The sequence below is a fragment of the Acipenser ruthenus genome, chromosome 3 (genome assembly GCF_902713425.1).
Source record: "Acipenser ruthenus chromosome 3, fAciRut3.2 maternal haplotype, whole genome shotgun sequence".
Classification (NCBI taxonomy): Eukaryota; Metazoa; Chordata; class Actinopteri; order Acipenseriformes; family Acipenseridae; genus Acipenser; species Acipenser ruthenus.
This window is the reverse complement of record NC_081191.1, coordinates 30,266,788-30,291,662: the sequence shown is the minus strand read 5'-3', so window position 1 is coordinate 30,291,662 and position 24,875 is coordinate 30,266,788. Positions and strand designations below refer to the sequence as shown.

General features: G+C 37.8%; 1 protein-coding gene across 1 annotated transcript in view; it reads left to right on the top strand.

The window, feature by feature from the left end:
- The first annotated feature begins 9,157 nt into the window (after positions 1 to 9,157).
- Positions 9,158 to 24,875, top strand: part of cdkal1 (CDK5 regulatory subunit associated protein 1-like 1) — a 433,346-nt gene continuing 417,628 nt past the window's right edge. The window contains exons 1-3 of the mRNA XM_034058608.3: positions 9,158 to 9,395; positions 10,576 to 10,733; positions 15,126 to 15,238. Of these exons, the coding sequence (XP_033914499.1) occupies positions 10,579 to 10,733; positions 15,126 to 15,238 (268 nt within the window). The 5' untranslated portion in view covers positions 9,158 to 9,395; positions 10,576 to 10,578. The remainder of the gene's footprint in view (positions 9,396 to 10,575; positions 10,734 to 15,125; positions 15,239 to 24,875) is intronic.

Genomic DNA, 24,875 nt, shown 5'->3' with positions numbered 1-24,875 from the left:
CCAGCGTTGGTTTGTGACTCTTAAAAAGCTTTCAACATTTGAGGACAAAAAGATAAGTTCAGCAGCTCTTACAAGTTATGGATGAATTTGTATAATTAAATACAGACAAAACTATATGAAATAAAGAACTGTCATTTAGAACCCTAAAATATACAACCATTAAGCATAATGTTATCAAACTCACCTGGTGCATAAAATTAAATCAGTTTGGCTTCTCTGCCGCCTTCAAATTGTCACTTGTTGTTTTTGAATGGTTTATTCACATTTTCAACTAAACTATAATTGGCAGTTTAGAAATGCTATTAGCTACCTCCCCTCACCCCCCCCGCCCCGAAAAAAAAGAACATGCCTGTTTTGTATAATGTAAACCCATTAATATTTGCAAGCATTTTATTGTGTGTTTTTCACAAAAAAAAAAAAAATGGCATGAATATCAAATTCCACTAACATACAGCAACAGGTAGGTCACCAGCATTTCTGGAACAAAGTAGGTTTCATGGGCGTGATTTGCAAATATTCATGGCTTTACCGTAGTTCTGTGTGCATCTCATATTTGCAACCAATATGTCGGTTCTTTTAAGTCTTTTGTAGAGTTGGAGATTTCCAGTTGCGTATTATCACATACAATTTCCAAAAATAAAGTGAAATATATCATTCATTTCTAGGTTGTGATTTTTACTTGCTTTTTTTCCCTCAACTAATGTACAAACATTGTGGCTGCTATTAACTGTAGCCTCCGTCTACTTGACTTTCTTATAGTTTTACCTCACAGAGTTTGGCTGTTCTATTGAGCAGAGCAACCTGATTGGTCTTCCTACCATTCAGTGTGTTAAATCCAAGTCATGAGTGTCTGGTGCCGTTGACTCGCTGCTATTAAAATCTACAATTTTAGAAGCTAAGAATATTGTCTGACATGTTTTGTAGAAACATTATGAAAATGCAAGAATCGTTTGGTACTGATGCATGGTAAAGCAGTGTTCATTTTAATTAGATCTGTGTACTTGTTTTGCGTTTTATTCAACAGTAAACGTAACAGTGCATTAGCATTTTCACACAACATGTTTTTTTGTTTTTCTTCCCCACTGAAACACTGCCAGAATGTTTTGAGAAAGGATAGTTTTAACATTTTACCGCAATGAATTGTAAATAACATTGGGAAATATTTAAAGCTTTAAAAATATAAAATATATAAAAAAAAAAAAAAAAAGTTTTTTTATTGTGTGTGTGTGTGTGCATGAAAGTATATTTGTGTTTTGGGAATAAAGGTGGAAGAGGTTTTGATTTTCAGATTTTTTTTTTTTTCCCCCCCAAAATAACTTGTGTACAAAATGTAAAGAATACAAATTATTGTAATCTTGCTTTGTATTTTGTTCAATGAACATGGAAATGCCTTTATGTCCTTTCTGTAAATACAACTGTATCACTGAACAGTCTGTGACCAAGAGGTGTCATTCTTTACCTTCGAAGATGATACAGTATAGAAATTGTTTTTCTAATCTACAGGTTTGAAATTGCCAAACCTTGAATAAGAGCAATAAAAATATGAAGCAACCTTTTGTGTCTGGAGATTATTAAGACATGGGTGTTTTGAAGTTTGTGTTATTGATTTGGTTATTGAATTTATGCATTCCTGAATCTCAGTAGTGTAAGGGGCTAGACGGAGGCAGATTGTAGTTAGATTCAATTGTAAGGCTTGTAGACAGGAAGTTTTACAGAAGGGACACAGTAAACAGGAGTAGTATCTGTCTCCCTGGTGACAGAGTTGAAGATGTGATTGACAGAGTAGATTGGAATACAAACAGCACATTGAAAGAAAGATGGATTACAGCTTAACGATAGGGGAGCAGCTTTTCTGGCATGGAACAAAGAACCATCGAGGAGATTGGAAAGGATTTAAACTAGGCACAGGGCTGGGCGGGAACCAAAACTGTCAAACATAATCTGGTGATAATGTGTTTGAAGTGACAGAACCACGTTTTGAACGTTATTTGATCCTCTGACATCTAAACGTCTGCTGTATCCTAGGATACAGTGTATGGCTGCTTATTCAATGTTGGAGTCAAAATGAAACAGCAATGTGATCAAAATATTGTGTAGTACTGGGAAAATATTGAATAGACAAAAAACAGGTATAAATCAGTAAAATAAAATAAAAATACACCTGTAATTTTTTCAGTAAAATTCTGAATAAACCGGAAACATGGAACACTATGTATGTGATAGGTAGGCAAGGTGGGTGGGGGTGGCAAGGAAATGAGAAGTCTGGTGGGGACCTAGTAAGATAGGAGGGCTATCCCTTTGAGGGCCACATTACTGACAATTCTTCGTTGATAACAACTTTGTCATTTTATATTTATTTTTGCAAATGCGGAATAGAAAGTGTTTATTAACAATTATTGCTGCATGAAATGATTATTAATGTAATCCATTAATCTATATTGTTGCTTTGATTCGGATAAATACGAACACATCACTCAATAGCTAGCAAGTTGAACCATGTTTAACAGATTTGTATGTACCCAGTACAATAGATATCTCAGGATGATTGCACTTTCCTATTTCAGTAACAAAACTCTACAATTTCTAAAGTATGTAAAAGTAAGTATTAAATAAAGAATACTCAATGTAGTATCATTCTGAAAAAACTTTTCTATTACATTTCGCAGCGGGATGTACTGTAAACAAATAACCTCTTTTTGGTTTTCAAATCTTAATAGCCCTTTTAAAATTATTTGTTGAGGAAACTAAAGACATGAATTATATTTTGGCTCAAGTCAGTCACGTGGCACTACAAAGTTGCATTTTTGCTAGTCCACAGTATTTGAGTGCAACAACACCAGCATGTCAATGTGTTCTGGGGTTCGGCTCGCCCATCTTGAGACCATAGAGCCTGCTATTGAAAAAAAAACGCTCGGAGGGAGTTGATGTTGCTGGTATTGTAAGATAAGCTCTTTCCAGTGTTGACAGGCAAGGGAGTCTTTCCTTTGCCTTCCACCGTGTTAAAGGGTCCGTGTCTCTGCTGCTAGACTTTCCTGAAAGATATTGCACCTCTTTATTTGGTCTCTATCTGAATCTTCACTGCTGCTGTCTTCAAAAGAAAACATTTTGTCTGTCACTGCTTCATTCTAGTTATCTTTTAACTACCACTGAACGGTGAACGCTAAAACTAAATATTGATAATATTTAGTGTTTAGCGTTCAGTGGTAGTTAAAAGAAAGAGTAACGAGTGAAACAAAGAAATACACAATATATTCTATTATTCAACGAAGGGGCTTTGTTGCAAAAATATAAATCGCTTGTGAGTCACTACAAACGCATCAGCGTAGTTATAAACATTTCAAAGTAACGAGACATATTAACAGAAGTGGGGAGCCTGAATAAATAAGAAATGTATTTTTATATTCCGATTTTCATTATTAGGCCTTTAACTTACACAATGTTAGCTGAACCAACACAACTGAATGTATTAATTATATGCAGCAGTGTGGAGTAGTGGTTAGGGCTCTGGACTCCTGACCGGAGGGTTGTGGGTTCAATCCCCAGTGGGGGACACTGCTGCTGTACCCTTGAGCAAGGTACTTTACCTAGATTGTTCCAGTAAAAACCCAACTGTATAAATGGGTAATTGTATGTAAAAAAATAATGTAATTGTATGTAAAAATAATGTGATATCTTGTAACAATTGTAAGTCGCCCTGGATAAGGGCGTCTGCTAAGAAATAAATAATAATAATAATAATATGCAGGGCTTAAAATGGGCCTTTCTTTCATCTGGTCATTTACTTTTATATTTAGTAATGCAGATTCAAAGTCCCTTTTTGAATAAATAAATTACCAGAGGAATATAAATTAAAATGTTTCTTACTTTCGGCTTCGGTTTCTTTCATTAATGCGAAAGGGTGCTTTCTTTTTAGGTGTTCAAGCAGAACTGTGCTGTTAAAGAAATCATTGACTGTTTGCATAAAGAGAAGGTCACAGTGTTTCTATCTGGAGGAAGGAAAAAATCCCATGCTTTTGACTCTTTGCTTCGCTCCTTTTGGAGGAAACTGCCCTGGTCCATTGGAACAGCTGGATGCAGACCTGGAATCTGAGTCTCTTGTTGTTCGAGGACAAACTAAGACCCCCACTTCCGTCAATTCAATATTAACAAATGTTATTAATACGCGTCAAAATATCTATTGGTGTGTCTGTATGAGACAAAATGAGTTAATAAAATGTATTCAAATTAGGCTCAGGGTTTTCAATATGATATATGATATTACAAATAACCTGAGTTATGCATAAATATGTAAACATACACGCGCATATCTATGGTATAGAATAGATAGTAATTAAACCATTTTATGTCATTTATATGAATGACTTGGGCCAAGATACACATTGCAAGATTGGTATCATCTGCAAATTTAACAAACTTGAGGGAGTAGTGGTTCAAAGGGTTTTGAATCTGCTATGTAACTGGGCAAACTTGTGGCATATTCGGTGTAATAACGTGATGGAAATGGGGATTAAAGACGGAAAAGCGAATAAAGACGGTTACAGTGGACTCACCAATGTGGTATCTCACCAATGTGGTAAAGGAAGTAAAAAGGCAAATAACATTTTCAGAAGTGTGGAATACAAGTCTAGGGAGGTTATGCTAAGATTATACAATGCCCCCTAGTAATGGACTCGATTTAAAGTCTATAAAATCATAAATAGTATAGATAGTTAACCCAAGACACTGCCTCAGATTTAACACAGAGTAGAACAAGAGGCCATAAATGGAAGCTCAGTAAAAAGTTTAGTTTAGGTAGGAAGCACTTTTTATGCAGTTATAAATGCATAGAATATCCTACCAGGTGACATACTAGGATTGAAAACAGTGGGAACATTTATAAAACGAACAAAAAATAGATTAGATTCTGTTCTATGGTGTGCTAACAAGGGATGAACCTTGAGGGGCCAAACAGCCTTTTCTCATTCCAAATGTTCTCGTGCTCCAAGTCAGAAATATTTTTGACCCCCATACACCCTAGGTCTAGTCCCTCTAGGATTCTGCGATTCACATAATTTGTAAAAAAACAAAAACTCAAACATTTGCTCCCTACTATCACTGTACATGTCACTAGAGCGCATACACACTGTTTGTATAGTGAGAAGTGTGGCGGGGTTACAGTGCGAGCTTTAGTTCAGCCATGGAGAGATTCCTAAGGCTACCGAATATAATGGCAAAAGATAGGCTGCAAAATGCAAGTCCAGTATTTCCAATAACTCACCGTCATAGCTTCTGTTAAAATGGCAGAAGACCGTGACAACGACCATGGATAGACAAACAGTGGCTACTGAAGAATGAAATAAGATAAGATTATTATTATTTTACAAAAGGATTTCATAGTTTAGTCGCAAGTTCAAAGCAAAGCATTGTTCTGTTACTCCTATGTGAAAGGTCAGAGAAAAACAATTAGGACCTTGCTTGTACTCCCTATGTTGCAGGTCCTGAAAGATGTCATTCTAATTCTATATGGAAATACACATGTTTTTTGTACATGGTGTAGTAACATGAATCTCAAAAAGGAAGGGGGCAGCGAACTATATTAGATATTATCCGATTACTTGGGATGACTTAACATTTTTGTGAAAATCCAATTTTTCCCACTTTGTGGCCTTGGTCAAAGAAACAAAAACGCTAGTTTATCAGCCAATCAGTGTCGCCTGTCACTGTTTCGAAGCGCTTGTCACAGCTTCCAAACTATTTCCATGTGCTGTCTTGATGTGGATACGTTTTAAAATTGCAACATTTTGGTGAATACCACATATTTCTAAAAATACCCTGATACATTTGTACAAAAGTAAAACAGTGCATTTGTAAAATGTATCAATCCTAATTTGAATCCCAGTGCACAACTACAATCTTATTCTGCTATGCAAATGTTATTGTGATTAAATATAGTCCTATGTTTTGGCCATAACTATTTAATTTATGTTTTAAGAATTGTTATGTTTTATGTATGTTAAAAAATGGCATCCAGTAGTCAGTGCTGAAAGAGTTTTAAAAAAGTGAACTCTCTTTGCTTTATTGTATGTTTTTTTTTTCTTCTTTGATTTCCATAAAATATGGCAAACATGTTTGTTCTGGGATTTTTTTTCTTCAGATTTTAGTAATGTGATTTAATTAAAAAAATGAATTTAACTGACGACTTCTTATTTATTTATATGCATTACTGTTTTTCATGAAAAAGTCATTGCCACAGAATTTTGCAGAAAATTCTAATTTCTCTTTTCTCGTTGCAGATTTTAGGAAATATTACCGCAGATTTCCGTGCGGACTATCTTGCAACTCATTCAAAAATAATTGTCAGTGACTGACTCGCACAATGGGCTGTAAATTAAAAAGGTAGCCTTCATAACCTGAAAAAAGAAATGCATTAACATATATATATGTTGATAATTTACGTAAGGCCATAATATAGGAGGCTGTGTGGTCCAGTGGTTAAAGAAAAGGGCTTGTAACCAGGAGGTCCCCGGTTCAAATCCCACCTCAGTCACTGAGTCATTGTGTGACCCTGAGCAAGTTACTTAACCTCCTTGTGCTCCGTCTTTCGGGTGAGACGTAGTTGTAAGTGACTCTGCAGCTGATGCATAGTTCACACACCCTAGTCTCTGTAAGTCGCCTTGGATAAAGGCTTCTGCTAAATAAACAAATAATATATATATATATATATATAATATATATATATATATTATTTGTATATATATAATGTTTCTCATAGAGACATAGACGGGTGCCTTTAGATTCCACTTTCAATAGCTCGTCCTAAAGTATTTCCAGACCAAATATCATCAGAATTGAATAAGCTTAATATGTAGAAATTTAAGTGTGACAAGACGGATGGTTGCACAGATAGCCTCTAGACTTCCAGGATTTGATGCATTAAATAACTTGTGGTAAACAATGTCCATTGGCAAGTTTTCCTAAGAATTTGCCAAGGCTTTCTCTAAATAATTGAAAGAAATGAAGAGGGACACACCATCTCCTTATAGCCTGGGATTTTGATTGCATTACATGACTTAAAGTTCCTAGTTTCATCACAATGGACTAACTTCTCTAGATATGTAAAACTCTAACATGACATAGAAAAGGTCAGTCAGGCGGACAGAAACACAGCCTCCAAATCCCCTAATATATTATACAACTTGTGCTAAAGAAGGACCTTAGCAATTCTCTGCATAATTAGGCTAACAATTCTCTAAATATGACAAAGTTTATGCTTCCCTGTACTGTACTTAGGTTTCATTGCCTTGTGTTAACTGTCTGCTGCAAAATGCTGAATGTATATGTAAATGTTGTTGATTAGGGCCTACATGTTACAGTGGATATATTATGTGAACTTATGACTGATTAAATTAAACAATGGTATTGTATATGATTTTAAAAGGAGTAAGAAGCAACCTGTTTATAAATAATTTGTAAGAATTAATGTGGTAATACAGTACTAGGTTATTACATGGCAGTGACATGAAATACTCATTTTAAATAGTTATGTGCTCATATTTTGTTGCTGTTATCCTATAAAGGTCCTGAAAATGGTCTAATTTATTTGTCCAAAATAGTCACAGTGTGTTAACATTTTCTCCATTATTGTACATACCAACAGGGAGTAATTGTCGAACTGGAGGCTGGCAGTTTGCTCGGAACATTGAACGTTGCTTCCCCCTTCTGTTCAACTCTTGAATTTTGCTGTGTGCAACTACATCAACGAGAGGGGTATTGCTGCAGAACGCAGTGTAGCTCACAGGCAGCTCACAAGGGGTAGTGCTGCGTGCGCAACTCGTAATAGACGTCATTATTATAGGCTACAGCCCGATCGCATGATAAGGGTGATGAATTTAGGTACTAAGTTTATTTCATAACAATAACCTAATCCTAAAACTAAGGTTCGTGGGGGTATTGGCCGTAACTTTAAATACACACAACAATAACCTAACCCTACACCTAAGGTTCATGGGGTATTGGCTGTGGATCACCAATGAATTCTCACACGGTAATCACTATGTTCAGTGTTCTGCATCTCCCACACCCTGTTTATGGTCACGTGGTAAGGGTGTTGCGGGTGAATGAAGCACGACGTAAATTACGAGCCCTATGTGAGCTCCCTGCGAGAGCTACGCTGTGGGAGCCTTCGGTCTGCAGCGATATACTCTTGACATTAACAAGTTACTGTGTTCAAAATGCAGCGTTCTTCTGTAAACACGTTCTTAATGTAATAAGTATATACACTATTTTATATTGCATGATTACATGTTGAGGTACAAAAATGTATTGAGGTCTTCAGAATACAGCAGCAGTGTGGAGCAGTGGTTAGGGCTCTGGACTCTTGACCGGGGGTCGTGGGTTCAATCCCAGGTGGGAGACACTGTTGTTGTACCCATGAGCAAGGTACTTTATCTAGATTGCTCTAGTAAAAACCCAAATGTAGCAATTTTGTATCAATTGTAAGTCGCCCTGGATAAGGGCGTCTGCTAAAAAATAAATAATAATACATGTGAAGGACAACAGATGTATATCTAGACTTACAGACCTTTATACAAAAGATTAAAACGACACTTATCAATTATCTTAAAGTAGTAATACAAATATTGTTACTAAAATATTTTGTACGGTTAGTATTATTACCAAGGTTTAGAAAACATGTTCATTTGTATAATAGCATTCTCACACTTCTAGTGTAGTGTTTTACTGGACAATTACATTTTTCTGGTCACAACACAACAAATGTGCTTCCTGTTTTACAAGAGCAGTGCAACTGAGCGTCACTTTTCTGCACATACAGTAGGTGACTTTTTTTAAAATGTGGGAATGAAATAGTTTTGTGGCAGGATAAACTGACTTCACCCGAATCAAGAAGACCTGCAACAACAACAACAACAACAAAATAATCGACTGGATCTTTCATCACTCAACAAACTGAATGACAGAATCATGGACCATTCTCTGTCTGTGTTGGCTCAGTCCTACCAAAAACAAGCTTTTAAATAAATCCCATGTATTTTTGTTATTCTTCATATGTCAGGATTTACATATATCCTATAGGATAGAATTGTTTCATCATGGTGTTGATGGGAATGCACACACATGGGTAAGCCATACGGCCAGGTACTTTAATGCAATCTGTTCCCGCTCTATGGTTCCCCCAAGCTGTGCTGCCTTTGCGTTTGTGACAAGTTTGGCATCTAACGGGTGCCGTAGTAAGAGGTCAGAGGGAAAATCCAATATGGTAGAGTCCAGTTAAAACACGCCTGAGAAAAGAGAAAGCTATCTTGCAAACTCAAACCTGTAAAGCCAACTCAGATCCCTGTGGACATTATATTAAAGGACTCTTCTCGCCTTAGTTGTGGAAACTTTAACTCCTAGAGGTGAGGTTTGTTTTGTGCATTTTAAAGTTAAACTGCGACACGTGTGTGCAGCTGGCCTGTTTGTTTTGCTTTGGAAATGCGTGGCAATGCCGATTAATACATATTTAACATTATAGAAGTTACATCAGTGTGTTTATGTGCGATTATTTCCGAGTAAAAATAAACACGTAATACAAAAAACAATGTACCAGTACAGCTATTTTTCCAGTGCCGGTAAGGGAATGGGAAAATCGTAAAACTTCTAGCACTGTCTTGCTTCTTTAAATTCATTCTCCGCTAATAAAAATGAAAGGCATTTAAAAAACAAACGATGCATCTGTGAGCACCGTACTACATTTCAAGATAAAATGAATGCAATAATTTTATAACGCAAATAAAATAATCATATCTATCTATCTCTATCTATCTATCTATCTATATATATAGTGGATAACCATATCCGCACTATCTGTATAGTCCAAGTGCAGGTGGTAGGTTTTGAGTGTACTAAATAAGCATTTAATATGCAATTAACCGTTTGCTGTAGTTTAATTACAGTATATGTTAATAACCAGTCAATATGCCATGCATGTATCTATCATTATTCTTCGACTGCCATTTGAGCTCATATGTCATGTGTACATTGAGGGTTTTTTGACATTTGGCAGTTAACTGCTACAGTAAAACCATGAATAGTTCAATGCTTACCTCATACATAGTTTTGCGAGTGAGGTGGTGGCATCTTCCCTTATGTGTGCGCAACGGATGCTCTTGCCGATGTTTTGTATCATCGGCGTGCTGTTTTCTTAAACTTTTTTTCTCTTGTTAAACACATTTAATCACAAACTGATATTAATGTGACACTTTTTGCTCTACTCTGCTTTGCTTTACTTTCTTGGGCTTAAAACAGAGCTTATGGCTTGCATACGCCCCTGCTCTGCATGTAGCAGGATAATGTGGATTTAGTGTAACGTGGCCAGAAAGCTTCAACGAGGGAAGGAACTTCTATACCTACCTTGGTACTGGTATAACCATCAATCATTGGATTCTTATGAGGCAGAGTCCACAGAAGGAATAATGTAGAAGATATTGATCTTGATATGCCAGTGGAAATTGTTAATTTTGATCAACACATTGCCTGTAAGATATTATAAAAAGTGTAAAATGTTTGCATAAATATTGACATTTTCTTGTTTTCCAGACCATGCAGGCTGCTTGTGATTCAGTCCTAGATGACATTGAGGATATGGTGTCTGCACAAGATCCCAAACCACATGACCGTCAGTTTGCAAGGAAAAACATTGTTCCTAGAGCCAGCAAAAGAAGACAACAACAGACTGAAGACCCCCAGGCTGATAGGTAATGGTTGCTGTTAAACATCTTGGTGAAGGGGTAGTTTTCAGTGGGTTATGGTGTAAGCATTGTATGTAATTTGTGTATATAGATAGATAGATAGATAGATAGATAGATAGATAGATATCTATCTATAGATAGATATCTATCTATAGATATATACAGTACTGTGCAAAAGTTTTAGGCAGGTGTGAAAAAATGCTGTAAAGTAAGAATGCTTTCAAAAATAGACATGTTAATAGTTTATATTTATCAATTAACAAAATGCAAAGTGAGTGAACAGAAGAAAAATCTACATCAAATCAATATTTGGTGTGTCCACCCTTTGCCTTCAAAACAGCATCAATTCTTCTAGGTACACTTGCACACAGTTTTTGAAGGTACTCGGCAGGTAGGTTGGCCCAAACATCTTGGAGAACTAACCACAGTTCTTCTGTGGATTTAGGCAGCCTCAGTTGCTTCTCTCTCTTCATGTAATCCCAGACAGACTCGATGATGTTGAGATCAGGGCTCTGTGGGGGCCATACCATCACTTCCAGGACTCCTTGTTCTTCTTTACGCTGAAGATAGTTCTTAATGACTTTCCCTGTATGTTTGGGGTCATTGTCATGCTGCAGAATAAATTTGGGGCCAATCAGATGCCTCCTTGATGGTATTGCATGATGGATAAGTATCTGCCTGTACTTCTCAGCATTGAGGAGACCATTAATTCTGACCAAATCCCCAACTCCATTTGCAGAAATGCAGCCCCAAACTTGCAAGGAACCCCCACCATGCTTCACTGTTGCCTGCAGACACTCATTCTTGTACCGCTCTCCAGCCCTTCGGCGAACAAACTGCCTTCTGCTACAGCCAAATATTTCAAATTTTGACTCATCAGTCCAGAGCACCTGCTGCCATTTTTCTGCACCCCAGTTCCTGTGTTTTCATGCATAGTTGAGTCGCTTGGCCTTGTTTCCACGTTGGAGGTATGGCCTTTTGGCCGCAAGTAAGAATGCTTTCAAAAATAGACATGTTAATAGATTACATTTATCAATTAACTAAATGCAAAGTGAGTGAACAGAAGAAAAATCTAAATCAAATCCATATTTGGTGTGACCACCCTTTGCCATCAAAACAGCATCAGTTCTTCTAGGTACACTTGCACAAAGTCAGGGATTTTGTAGGCATATAGTCAGGTGTATGATTAAACAATTATACCAAACAGGTGCTAATGATCATCAATTCAATATGTAGGTTGAAACACAATCATTAACTGAAACCGAAACAGCTGTGTAGGAGGAATAAAACTGGGTGAGGAACAGCCAAACTCAGCTAACAAGGTGAGGTTGCTGAAGACAGTTTACTGTCAAAAGTCATACACCATGGCAAGACTGAGCACAGCAACAAGACACAAGGTAGTTATACTGCATCAGCAAGGTCTCTCCCAGGCAGAAATTTCAAGGCAGACAGGGGTTTCCAGATGTGCTGTCCAAGCTCTTTTGAAAAAGCACAAAGAAACGGGCAACGTTGAGGACCATAGACGCAGTGGTCGGCCAAGGAAACTTACTGCAGCAGATGAGACACATCATGCTTACTTCCCTTCGCAATCGGAAGATGTCCAGCAGTGCCATCAGCTCGGAATTGGCAGAAAACAGTGGGACCCTGGTACACCCATCTACTGTCCGGAGAAGTCTGGTCAGAAGTGGCCTTCATGGAAGACTTGCGGCCAAAAGGCCATACCTCCAACGTGGAAACAAGGCCAAGCGACTCAACTATGCATGAAAACACAGGAACTGGGGTGCAGAAAAATGGCAGCAGGTGCTCTGGACTGATGAGTCAAAATTTGAAATATTTGGCTGTAGCAGAAGGCAGTTTGTTCGCCGAAGGGCTGGAGAGCGGTACAAGAATGAGTGTCTGCAGGCAACAGTGAAGCATGGTGGGGGTTCCTTGCAAGTTTGGGGCTGCATTTCTGCAAATGGAGTTGGGGATTTGGTCAGAATTAATGGTCTCCTCAATGCTGAGAAGTACAGGCAGATACTTATCCATCATGCAATACCATCAAGGAGGCATCTGATTGGCCCCAAATTTATTCTGCAGCATGACAATGACCCCAAACATACAGGGAAAGTCATTAAGAACTATCTTCAGCGTAAAGAAGAACAAGGAGTCCTGGAAGTGATGGTATGGCCCCCACAGAGCCCTGATCTCAACATCATCGAGTCTGTCTGGGATTACATGAAGAGAGAGAAGCAACTGAGGCTGCCTAAATTCACAGAAGAACTGTGGTTAGTTCTCCAAGATGTTTGGGCCAACCTACCTGCCGAGTACCTTCAAAAACTGTGTGCAAGTATACCTAGAAGAATTGATGCTGTTTTGAAGGCAAAGGGTGGACACACCAAATATTGATTTGATGTAGATTTTTCTTCTGTTCACTCACTTTGCATTTTGTTAATTGATAAATATAAACTATTAACATGTCTATTTTTGAAAGCATTCTTACTTTACAGCATTTTTTCACACCTGCCTAAAACTTTTGCACAGTACTGTATATATGTGTGTGTGTGTATATACACATATATATATAAAGCAACCTCTTTCTATGCCTTGTTCTTGTGTTATTGGTTTGCACTTTAACTTCCTGGATCATTTCACTTCAGCAGTATACTGGGTCAAAGCATGCAAGTAAATAGGGAAAGCAGCTGATTGGTTATTGACAGGAAAAGGGTGGGGCCAATTTTACTCTCCAGGTGAAATGACCTGGGAAGTACAAGAGATTTTTTTAACCTAGTGTAGTACCAGATATCCTGTTTTAAAGATGGAAATACAGTACATGTGTGCTAAACCATGTGTTTCTTTCAAAACTACACATTAGAGACCAGTATAATAAGTAGATGTACACAGCTGAGACATTTAATGGAATCCTTTTGTTGGTTCCAATTACTTTAAGATTAAGTAATGAGTGTCGTGTTATTAAATTATTGCAAGGCTCTCGGCGATGCAGGTTCCCATGCCCCTTAACCATGCACGCATGGTTTATCGGGACTTGTCTGGTCCGTGGGACGCACGCAGAGCAGCCCCACCACAGATTATTATAATTTTTTATACCATACTGCTGTGGTGTACTGGAAAACATGGACCTGGGAACATCTTGGATCGAAGCAGACTGAACACTGTACTGAGTTGCGCCCCTTTCACGTGGCCTCCTGTGTACGGTTGTGTGTTTTGCTGAAATCTGTTTCAGGCTTTCTTGCCGACTGCCTCCCAAGCATAAGCAACTGTTTGAATAAGCAAGCTACTTAGTTCGGGAAACTGAAGTTAGACCAAAAATGTATTCTGATTTTATGAATTTAATATTGTAATTAAAAAGTAAGTGTGAATGAAAGACGGAAAGTCACAGAGATCAAAGCTGTTTTCAACATTCATTCTTATCTTTAGTCAGACAAACCTCTGTTTTTTATAGCTTTTCTAAAATATGGATGCAGATTGACAAAATAAAGCAGCGTGTACGTGTTATGAACTTATGTGCAGTGCAGTCTACTGTTCTGGCAGTGTTTTTAATATCTTGTATTGTCACTAGAAAAACATGATTCCGCGATCGCGGAAAATAACCCCTGCTTGCAGAATTTTCAATGCACAGCAGAAAAACTGAAAAGTTGTGAATGTTTCTTCAGTGGTACCTACTACTGCTGTTAAGTGGCACTAAAGTGCTGTTAAGTGGCGCATAAACACTGTCTGTAGCCTAGTGAAGTGTGGCGGGATTCAGTGTGAGAAACAACTTGATGAAATGTTTGTGAGCAAGACATTTTACTAGCTTTGTTTTAAACATGTTTTTAATTCTCTTGAACATTAAAACAGGGTCTTATACCTACTCTGTGCAGTACAGTAGTTATCTCTTGATGGCAGCAAAATACACAAGAACAAGGGAAAACGTTGCAGAGCCTTACAGTTTGTAGATCTGCAGTACAATACAAAATTACACAATGTATTAACACTGGTGTTTTTCCATTGTTTCTGTTTATACAGAATTCACCTGTGTCCATGGTTTTCTTTTACAGTTGCCATGTAGATTTTGGCACGTTAAAAAGTTAATATAAATGAACAGGATTTACACGAGAACAGTAATGACAACATTCTAGTACTCAGAATTTTATAAATGGGCTATTGCTCTCAGATATTTTTATAATGTAAATAACCTACAACTGATTTATTCTTTCTTGGCTATCTTTGTACATGTGAAATGTTTTGTTCATATTGCTAACCACTCTTATGTTAGCTCTCTGTTTATTTCCATGACACATTCAGTACCGTCTTTTGAATAGCATATGTTCTTTACTTTTAAAACAAATAACCTTTTATTTGTAGGAAGTCTGGATCATACATTCTTCTCCTGGTCTCAGTTAATATGCTCTCTTACAGTGTTATCCCTGGCACTCAGAAGATCTGGATGCGGACGTGGGGCTGCTCGCACAACAATTCAGATGGGGAGTACATGGCTGGACAGCTTGCTGCCTATGGATACAAAATGACAGGTAATACCGGCCTGTATTTATATCTTTGTAAAACTTCCCAATAACAAAGGAAAAATTCAGCAGATACTTAAATATAAACTAGATGTCTCTGGAGAACATGGAACATGCTTAAAACCCCTTTTTATAAAAGTCAGAATGTGTTCTGAAATAAGCGTATGTCCCATGGAGCACTGTCGTGTTGCATTCTTTAAGAGGTTTCCTGACCTGATGTGCAGTTATGAATATTTACTGTCTTTGTAATGACCAGTTGTGACAGGATGCGAGTGACGTGGTGCAGTAAATACAATGTCCAAACCAGATTCTCCCAAAATATCCATGATTTATTTAATAGTTTAAGAAACAAAATAACAAAAATAACAAAAGAAAAACACTCCTAATCCACGATCCTCCGTGCACGAAAACTGTGCTCTGTTATTCCAGGGATTATGGTGAGTGGTTGGTGCTGTGCTGTGAGGGAAGTGCTCTGGGGATTGTGCTGGCTCAGTGGCTGCAGCCCCTCGCTCCTACTCCTCCGCTGTAAAGACAAACACAGACAGCATGTAACACAAAACAAAACGAGAACAGCTCCGGCTGGTGGCTCATTTACCTCAGTGCAAAAGCCCAGGTACTGACGTAGCTGCTTCCCCTTTGTACCAAGCAAACTCCTCCCTGCAGTCAACGCGTCGCCATGGTTTCTCCAATAGAGGGCTGCCCCGCAGCTGACTGCAATGGAATCGTCCGGAGTACTTGCAGCTACACGCCCCTCCTAATGTGGTCACCTTCCGGTTTCCACCTTACACCGAGGTGGCAAATCTAGGAGGCAGCATACCCTCACCTTTACACAGCACCCTTTCTAGTTGGGAGGGAGATTTACAGCATTGATCCTTTCTCTCTTTATCACACCCGTCCATCAGATCTTTGTTTGCTGTGGGTGTAATTTGCCCACACTTGGGGTTACCGGTAGGTGGGATAAATCTGTCCACTGTTTGTGCTAATTGTAGTTTGACTCGCTTTTCTAGCATAAACCATGTCAAACTATTTATATAAGACATATTTTGACATTTTAAAGTTGGTTGTGATTTTATTTATTTATTTTTTAAATCGACTTTCAGTTGTTTTGATGTCCAATTGGTTTTTGCTGAAACCAAATATAAAGTTTAAAACTGAAAACGAATTGCATTTGTGTAGCCAAGGGAATGAGACATGCCATTGTTACACACATGTCATTACGTCACTCATACAAATGTATTATAGAATTACACAATGTAGAAATAATAAAATACTGCATTTTTTCTGTATTTTCCTGGTGCCCCCATTGTTGCCATGGTCAGCTGTGTAGTGAATTAGGTTTACAATTTATTTAAATATAAATTAGTCTCTAGGCGCCCTGTTTAATAAACGTCCAAATGTTAATAACTGAGACATACCATAATAGTTAAGTGGGATCATGTAGAACTCTAATTACCTTAGACAATAACCAACATTCACACAACGTGTCAGAAATATAAAACAATAGTTTATTTAAGAATAAAAAGGGGGTGCACAACTAATCTAATATTACAGAAAGGAAAGGCTATTGGTTAGAGATATGCATGAATAGCATACAGTTCATTGATCTCATAGTCAAACGATTACAACGACCATAACATTAGCATACATGGTTAATATACTAATATTAAATATGGCTTATCACACAGTGTCTACTTTGCATTAGTATTTTCAATACCCGTTTCTCGTAATCAATCATGTCAATATGCACAAGAATTAATTCAACTTCCCAATCAGAACAGAATCCAACATTCCAGTACCTAATTTAGCAAATTAGTTTTACCGTGTTAATTTAGTTTAGACGTGATGTACCAAACTAATAATGTGTTATCAACCTCGATTGATTATATATTCAAATTAACTCAGAAATGGGACAATGATCAAATTCTCTGCATTTACAAGGCAACTCCTTTGAGTTGCACATTTCAACAAGCAAAATACATTTCTTACACACACTAAAACAGGAAGTTATATTCTATTCCTAGAACAGTTTATCCACTTAACTTAATAGCATTTGCTTCAGTTACTTTCTCGAGTCATAAAGTATTTAATATTAGATATGTTGAATACTTATCGATTTCCATATAAAGAAGTCAAACTGTGTTGATGAACACTGCAGCTCTTTGGATCTGAAGTCCCAGTGAAAGAAGATGGTACTTTGCTTGAAGTATGCATTGTTGCGTAGGCTCGCAATAAACAAATAGTTATTTTCAAATGGAGATCAGCTTGTTGATCTCCAAGTCTTGCAGCATTATCATTGTTGTTGGCAGTTTTCCAACTGGAAATAGTTACGTTGGTCAGACGTAACTCAGTTCAGATAATGTGTTGCAATTAGAAAGTTATGTAGTTCGTAGAAGTGTTCTCGTTGCAATTCTTCTGTACAGCTAGTACATGACCTTAGGTCCAGCTGCTGGCTATGCTTCCGTTTTACTGTTTCAGTCTCTCGTAGGACAAAGAGCTACGGCTCTCCTCAAAGCTGATTTTAGCCACATTGGTTCTTCCTTGCCTTCTGTGAAAACTTTCTTCAGAGTAGTTTAGCTTCCATTTCGTTCCTCCGTACTCCAAGCCACTTCTAGCGGGTGGAGCTCACTTCTTTCTCTTGCCTGGAGTGCTGTTCCTTCTGTTGGGCACACTTCTAGTGTTGAGAGCTCATGGGAAGCTCTCTTATGGGGCAAACTCCAGCATGGACAAACTCAAGTTCTCTCATGGGCAAACTCCTTCATTTCTGAAAGTCACGCGGCTGGTTTTGTTGTCCTGACTTCCACCTTGTGATTGGTTAGTTTTGTTATTTTTTTTATTTTAACTGAAAAAGAAAAAGAAATCGAAATGGATTTTATTAATCAGTTTTAACCAACCTTAAAGATATCTGAAATAAAAAATTAAATTGTACTGTAATTCTTTATGTATTTTATTTTGTATACAACTAAGTCTCCCTGGGTAAGGGCGTCTGCTAAGAAATAAATAATAAAACATCAAAAAAGCCACCTTATACCAGTTTGCATACTGAATAGAATATTATCTTTTGTAACTTTATACTGATTTGTCTAGTAAAGTTAATAACCCAGTAAACACAGCTTATAATCATTTAATCAAATAAATATAAATAAAATATTTTTTTATATGAAATTTGCATTTTAACAGAAAAAAGGGAACTTGAGTGCCTTTCATTTTCAGCTCTAACAGTGCCATTTAACTTCAAAGCCTAAATAGTCACCACTGTCTTCATCCTCATAAATATTGCCTGGCATACATGAATTTCATATGTTTTTTCTTTTTGCCAAAGATATTTTGACATTTCAGGGATTTCCCTCTTGCTTTTCTTTCAGTGTAGAAGGAGGGACATGAAATGTATTTCATGTTTACATGTAGCAGTTCATTTTTACACTTTCTCTCGGCTTCATCATATCTTCATCGTGAGCAATAAATATCTGTCAGCAATAAATGTCTGTCTCCAATAAATCTTATTTATTTGAACTTTGGTGTTTCAGATGTTTTGGATATCGTTTTCCCCGTGACTTTCATTTGTTTACTTTCTTTGCTAAACCGATATGCGGTTCTGTTTCTCATCACTTCATTGCCTCATTCTTGTGACTCGGATCCACAAACTCTTAGTTGGGATTTCTGTACACACAATCCCCAGAACCTCAGAGAATTCAGCTGCCTTCAAATTCACTTTTCTGTGAAGATAGATAGATATATAATAGGAGCACCTGCATTTACACACATTGGACCCCCATTGCATTAATAGTTGCCCTATTTTTTTAATTTTTAATATGACCTTATTAAATTGCTTCCTAAATATATTTTCTTCATTCTAAAGCAGTGTCAAATGAAATGCGTGTCAAGTCAACTAACTTGTAGAATTGCCTTCCTTGCACATTTTGAGATTTAGAAACTTACCACCTCCATAGTCGTAAGGCAATATCCCAGACTCTGATGAGTGCGGTAGGGATTTAATGAGTCTTCTTACAAGTCCTCTGACCTGTTAACCCTTTTCTCCAGATGAAAATTGGTAAAACATGGGGTTGGGAAACTTAAGTAACAGAGGTTAACAGGAGTGATATTAAACTTGCACATAGTCTTTCATTTGAAGTCTGCAGGGCACTTTGATTTTTACTGCGTGGGAGTTTAACATTAGCAAGTGTCAGGATGATAAATATGGTGGTTCTCCCTAAAGATAAGTCCAGGTAATCGGTAATTTAAGTTTAAATGGTCTTTTAAAATCAGATTAGAGATCCAGCAAACATATTTTTGTATATGATTTTAGTTGTACAACAAAAAGCTGTTTTTTACCTTTAGTAGGCAGTGTTTTTGTTTTGTCAGCTATATCTTGAATTTGTTATATTCAGGATCCAGTGTGATGCTTGAACAGATTGTGGAAATTGCTGAGAAATAACGAAGTAGGAATAAATATATTTACTAAGGAATGGTGAATCTGTGAAAATAATCCACTGTTATGAGAAACTGTTATTTGAACAATGATTCACTACTTATTTTTTTTTTTTTTTTTTTATGTCACTTAACATTTTCAGTTTGACTGATACACATTCAAAATGTCAATCCCAAAATGCCAGTGAGATTCCACCTTCTCTTGGCAGTAAAATAGGAGTGTTACTGTAATTGACTTCATAAGAGCATAATAAAACACAGCATTTTTTTTCAGTTTATAAAATAAAGCTGTATGGGATTAAATGAGGCTACAGTTTGCTTTAAGTACACCTGTGTTTTGTAAAAGTCAGTACATACAATGAATCCTGGGGCACGATCCCCCCCCTCCTATCTATCTATCTATCTATCTATCTATCTTATCTATCTATCTGTCTATCTAGCTCATGATGGTGTATCATATTAGATATAAACATACATATAGTTACTACTCCTTTCACCTGGGGATAGGCTGCGGAGAGAAGGGGGTGGGGATGTGGAGTAAGACAATTCAACCAATCCTAACCATAAAGTAACTTCCTTACTAGCCTTGTGTGACTGAGGTGTTTGACAATGAGTGACTCCAGCTCCACTAAACCATTGCCAAACAATACCTCCTTTAACAGAGTTTGACTCAGCCTTTTCAAAGCAAATGTGATTTTTAAATGGCTCTTCTGATTTTCTGTTGAATGATCTATGGCTGGCCTAATTTAAATGTTTTACTTTAATCGGTCCTCAAAATGTAATTTGCTGTTGAGGTCTATTATAAGAAGAGGGATAATTAGTTAGAAGTGAACCAGAAAACACTAGGAGGTGGAGGAAACTGTGGTTTATAATAAATGGGTCTTTTGTGCTTTTACAAGTAAGGTTAACGGCTATGTTTTGGCTGCTGTAATTTATCAACTGACTTTGCAGATGCTGTCTGGTAAAGGTCAAGCAGCTAAAATCTCTACTGTTTTTCTTGCATTTGAAATCCAAGGGGAAAAACCAATAAAGCCTATCATAATGTCCACACGGAATGTTTGTGGAAAATCATGAGCAGGAACTTCAATTTTTAAAGATTTTTACTGTAGCTGGTTTCACAGACCCCAACTGAGGCAAATCTCACCTACTGCAGTGCTGCCATAGGAAGATGGTCCAAGATTAGGACTGCAAATCTGCTTCAGAGGCCTAGGCTAAAACATGTAGGAAATAGAACTCACAAATGGGTAAACAAATAAGTGAAATGGGAAACCTCCCAGTTTCAAAATCAGTTTTTGTCAAAAAATATTTATTCTTTGATTTAATTTGAGGTTTTGTTTTGTAAGTGAATTCCTCAAGTCAAAATAAGGCTTGCAGTCTTGAAAACCACATTTCAGGTATCTCTGATACTGCATACAGTATTTTGTTCTCTGTCTAGGGGAGGCTGCACAAAAATTAAGTTGTTTTAACCATGCAAAGTGATACAACCAAAAGGTTATGAAATTGTACCTGCAGAGCATTCATAAAATAAATTACTGTTTTGTTGTTTTAATATCTGATCTGTTTTCAATTAATTTCAGCTGGGGGCTTTCCTTTCATGAGATGGTGTCAGGAATACCTCATGTAGCTCTGTAGTTCTCCCAAACCTGTCAAGCAACGTGTGGTCCTGTTTTTCTAATTGCATTGACATGCTGATCTGTTTGAATAGTCTCAACTTAAATCTTTGTTGAAACTGGTTGTCAGCAGTTTTCTAATTACGCTATATATATACTCCACATGTTTTAAAAGAAAACCGAGAACAAAAACAACTGAATCTCAATGCTATGAAGTTTGCATTCAAAGATCTAAAGCATATTGCTGGGTCTCAGACCGTGGCTGGACTCCAGATAGTTACCTCCTGTTTTGTTTTGTTCTGTAATGCATTTTGACACAATTTAATTTGTCCCAGTCTTAAGTTAGGTTGAGGTAAAGTAATTTTGTAGCAGGATGGCATTGTGGTCTATATCCTTGCAGAATATACATCTGTAAATACATTACACATACATTCTAGTAAAACCAGCTATGAACATTCTTTCGTACAAGTTATTTGGAGCATTATATGTAAACGGGATTACCAATAAACCGCTCATTTCCTGGTAGCGTATAAAATGGTTAAATAATCCTTTAGTGTGTGGTGTTTGCTTACAAGACTGACCATGATTGGTATGTATAGGGTTTGTTGTATATTATAAAATAAACATGATTATACTGTGTTTGTATTTGTAGCAGTATTAGCAATAGAAAGTATGTCTCTGCGAGCGTACGTGAATTTTTTTTTTAATCCCACGATATCGCAATATGGGAATTTATTATCAATATATCAAAATAATATAGATTATTGGTGCCTATTCTTAGTTTAGAGTAACATTTATTTGAGATGACTTGAGTTCTTTATTGAAGAAACATCATGGAACCTGTTAATTGTGCTACGAGCGGCAGGGGCTTTGCTGCTCAGTAAGATGGTTTTGGACCACATAGTGGTAAACACTACAATACAGAGCAGAAGCAATCTGCACCCAGTCCGACCAATATTTCCTCAGATAATATGGAGAAGTTACAATTGCTTTTCTGGTTTACTTGGTATGAAATTATGACTTAGTGCTTAACTTAGTTAAAATAGCTGCCGGTCATGTCCACCACTGCCCTGGCTGCCTTCAAGGTCAGCACACTGAGACCCAGTGCTATAAAGAACTGAGTTACTGTTGCTTTGTTTTCTCGGTTTTAAATTTGCCACTAGCTGATTATGGTGGTCCAGTTACTAACCCTCCTTCTTAAATAGAATATCAGAATAAATAATGCATGCTGATAGTCAATATTACTGTAACCATTATCTTCACTTCATCGTGGGTGCTTTCCCATTTTATAGGGGTTATTTAATCTAGGACTTTGACAAAAGAGAGAACAAGGGGCTTTGTTTGTTTTACATTTGAAGTCTTTGCAAATAATAGTTTCAACAATACTGGTAATTTAGTTAAATACCTTGCTATATTGTAACTAAATATTTTAGAGAGAAAAAAAAATACAAGACAGTTCAATCAGAAAAGTGCATCTTTGGAAGAATCCACAAGGTGGCAGTAGAAGCACGTCCAACATTACCTGTACCTTGTTTACATTATTCCACAACATGAACCTGTAAAGAAATAGACTAAAAAGGTTTGAAGGTTTTTTTGGTCCGTCACCCCCCCCCCCACCAAAGAAACTCTGTGTGTTGGAATCCGCTGGTTGTGAGTTTTAAATTTTTTTTTTTTTTTTAAAAGGGCAGTTTGAATTTAAATGTTTGTTATAACAGCAGTGTATTGGAAAGTTCATACTAGTTAATGAACAGTTCTCAGCTTGTCTCGGCCTGTTCTGGAATACAAGAGGACTCTTGTGTTGCGAGGGATCAGGCCAGAGTGACCCAGCATCTGGTTGTTCTCAACCTAGCAGCTTGTAAATAAACTCTGTTAAAATGATCAGCCAGCAAGGGGTCATGCTCCAAAAATCTGCTTGTGTTCTGCTGACCAAAACAATTGTACTGTTACATAGGCCACGAGTTAAAGACGGGGGGGGGGACTTCTTGGGCTCAACTTTTAAAACCATAATAAAAATCTTCAGTGTATCAGAACTCGCCAGTTATGGATTGTAAAAGCTTACAGTTGGTCTGCATTACAAAAGGGAAAAAAAGCAGAAGCTGTGAAGTTTCAGATTATTTTACAGGGAGGGCAATGAGTTTCTTTGAAATACCGGTTCTTGTTTTGCTGTGTGTTTTCTTAACCCCAGCTGGTTTTCAGTAGGTGCTGGAAAATGCAGCACAATATCAGCAGCCAAAAGTTCTGTGGCCCCTTGTGCATGAACCACATATCCTACATGAAGATGAGCAAATAAAATTGATATTTGTTAAATAACTTGCGTTGTTCATACATATCTTATTATTCTATCCTATTTCAAGAAATATAGGTATTGATGACTGTGGCGGAGTGTCCCGCCCCTATTTATTATTATTTGTATTTTTGTTTGCGGCGCGGGTAAAAGCGCCGCGTCTTTTATTATTATTTAAAAACCCCGTGAGGATGCATGGCTGATCAGCTACTGATTACTTAAATAGCTGACAGTCATGCATCCTTACCAAACGCGTGCAGACTCTGGCCGGGGGATAATAAGATAATTACCAACTAGTTAATCCCTCGGCCAGAGTATATAAACCTGCAGCTCTCTGCACTTGATGTTGGGGTGTTGGAGTAGAGAGTACGGGGAGCGGAGAGAAGGAATAATATTTAAAAAACAATTGCTAATACGTGCTGGATTATCCAGCACGGCACTTACTTGTTTGTTTATTTATTCGTTTGGCCCTCGTGCCCTTTTGTTTGTATTTTGTTTAAATCTTTTGTTTATTTATTATTAAATACGCTGAGTGCTTTGGCACTCGGTTTCACCCGCCCATCCACTGTTTGGAGTCAGTTACTTCCTGGTCCGTGACGTCATCCACCACACCACTGCGAGCCAGACTGCCACATATGGTGTCCTGCGTGGGATAAAACAAACGCCTCCAATAGCCGGACCAGGAAAGAAAAGCTCGTTTTTTTGTTCGTTTTTTTTTCAAAGTGTTTTTGTGTGTTTTTGGGGAAGAAAAAAAAAAAAAAAAAAAAAAATATGGGAAGAAGCGGACGGAGGAAGCAGCAGCTACAGCAGCGTGGGGCCGGTCGCAGGTCCCACTGTAGCTCAACCATGCTGGACGTCTGCCCCACCTGCTTGAAAGGTGAGGAGTGGTGCTTCGCTGTTGGGGAGGTGGGTCACATAGCACCCGACCAACCCCCTCCATGGCAGGAGAAAGAGGAGCCAGAGCGTCCAGTGAGGGAGGACCTGCATCCTCCAAAGAGGACGAATGCACTCTCCTCTGAGGGAGTCTGGGACTGGCTGGTGGAGCCGGGGAGGGATTATGAGGAAGCCCTCCCTGCAGTGATCAACCTCCTGTGGGCAAGAGATGGGGAGCGCTGGGAGGCCTGGGAACAACAACACCACCCAGCTTCCCTCCCAGACATCGCAGCCATGGTGTTCAACTACCTGGCTGCGGATATGGGAGAGACCCTGCTGCTGCCATCTCCAGCACAAAAGGGAGAGGAGCCATCGCTGCCGTCTCCAGCGCCAGAGGGAGAGGAGCCATCGCTGCCGTCTCCAGCGCCAGAGGGAGAGGAGCCATCGCTGCCGT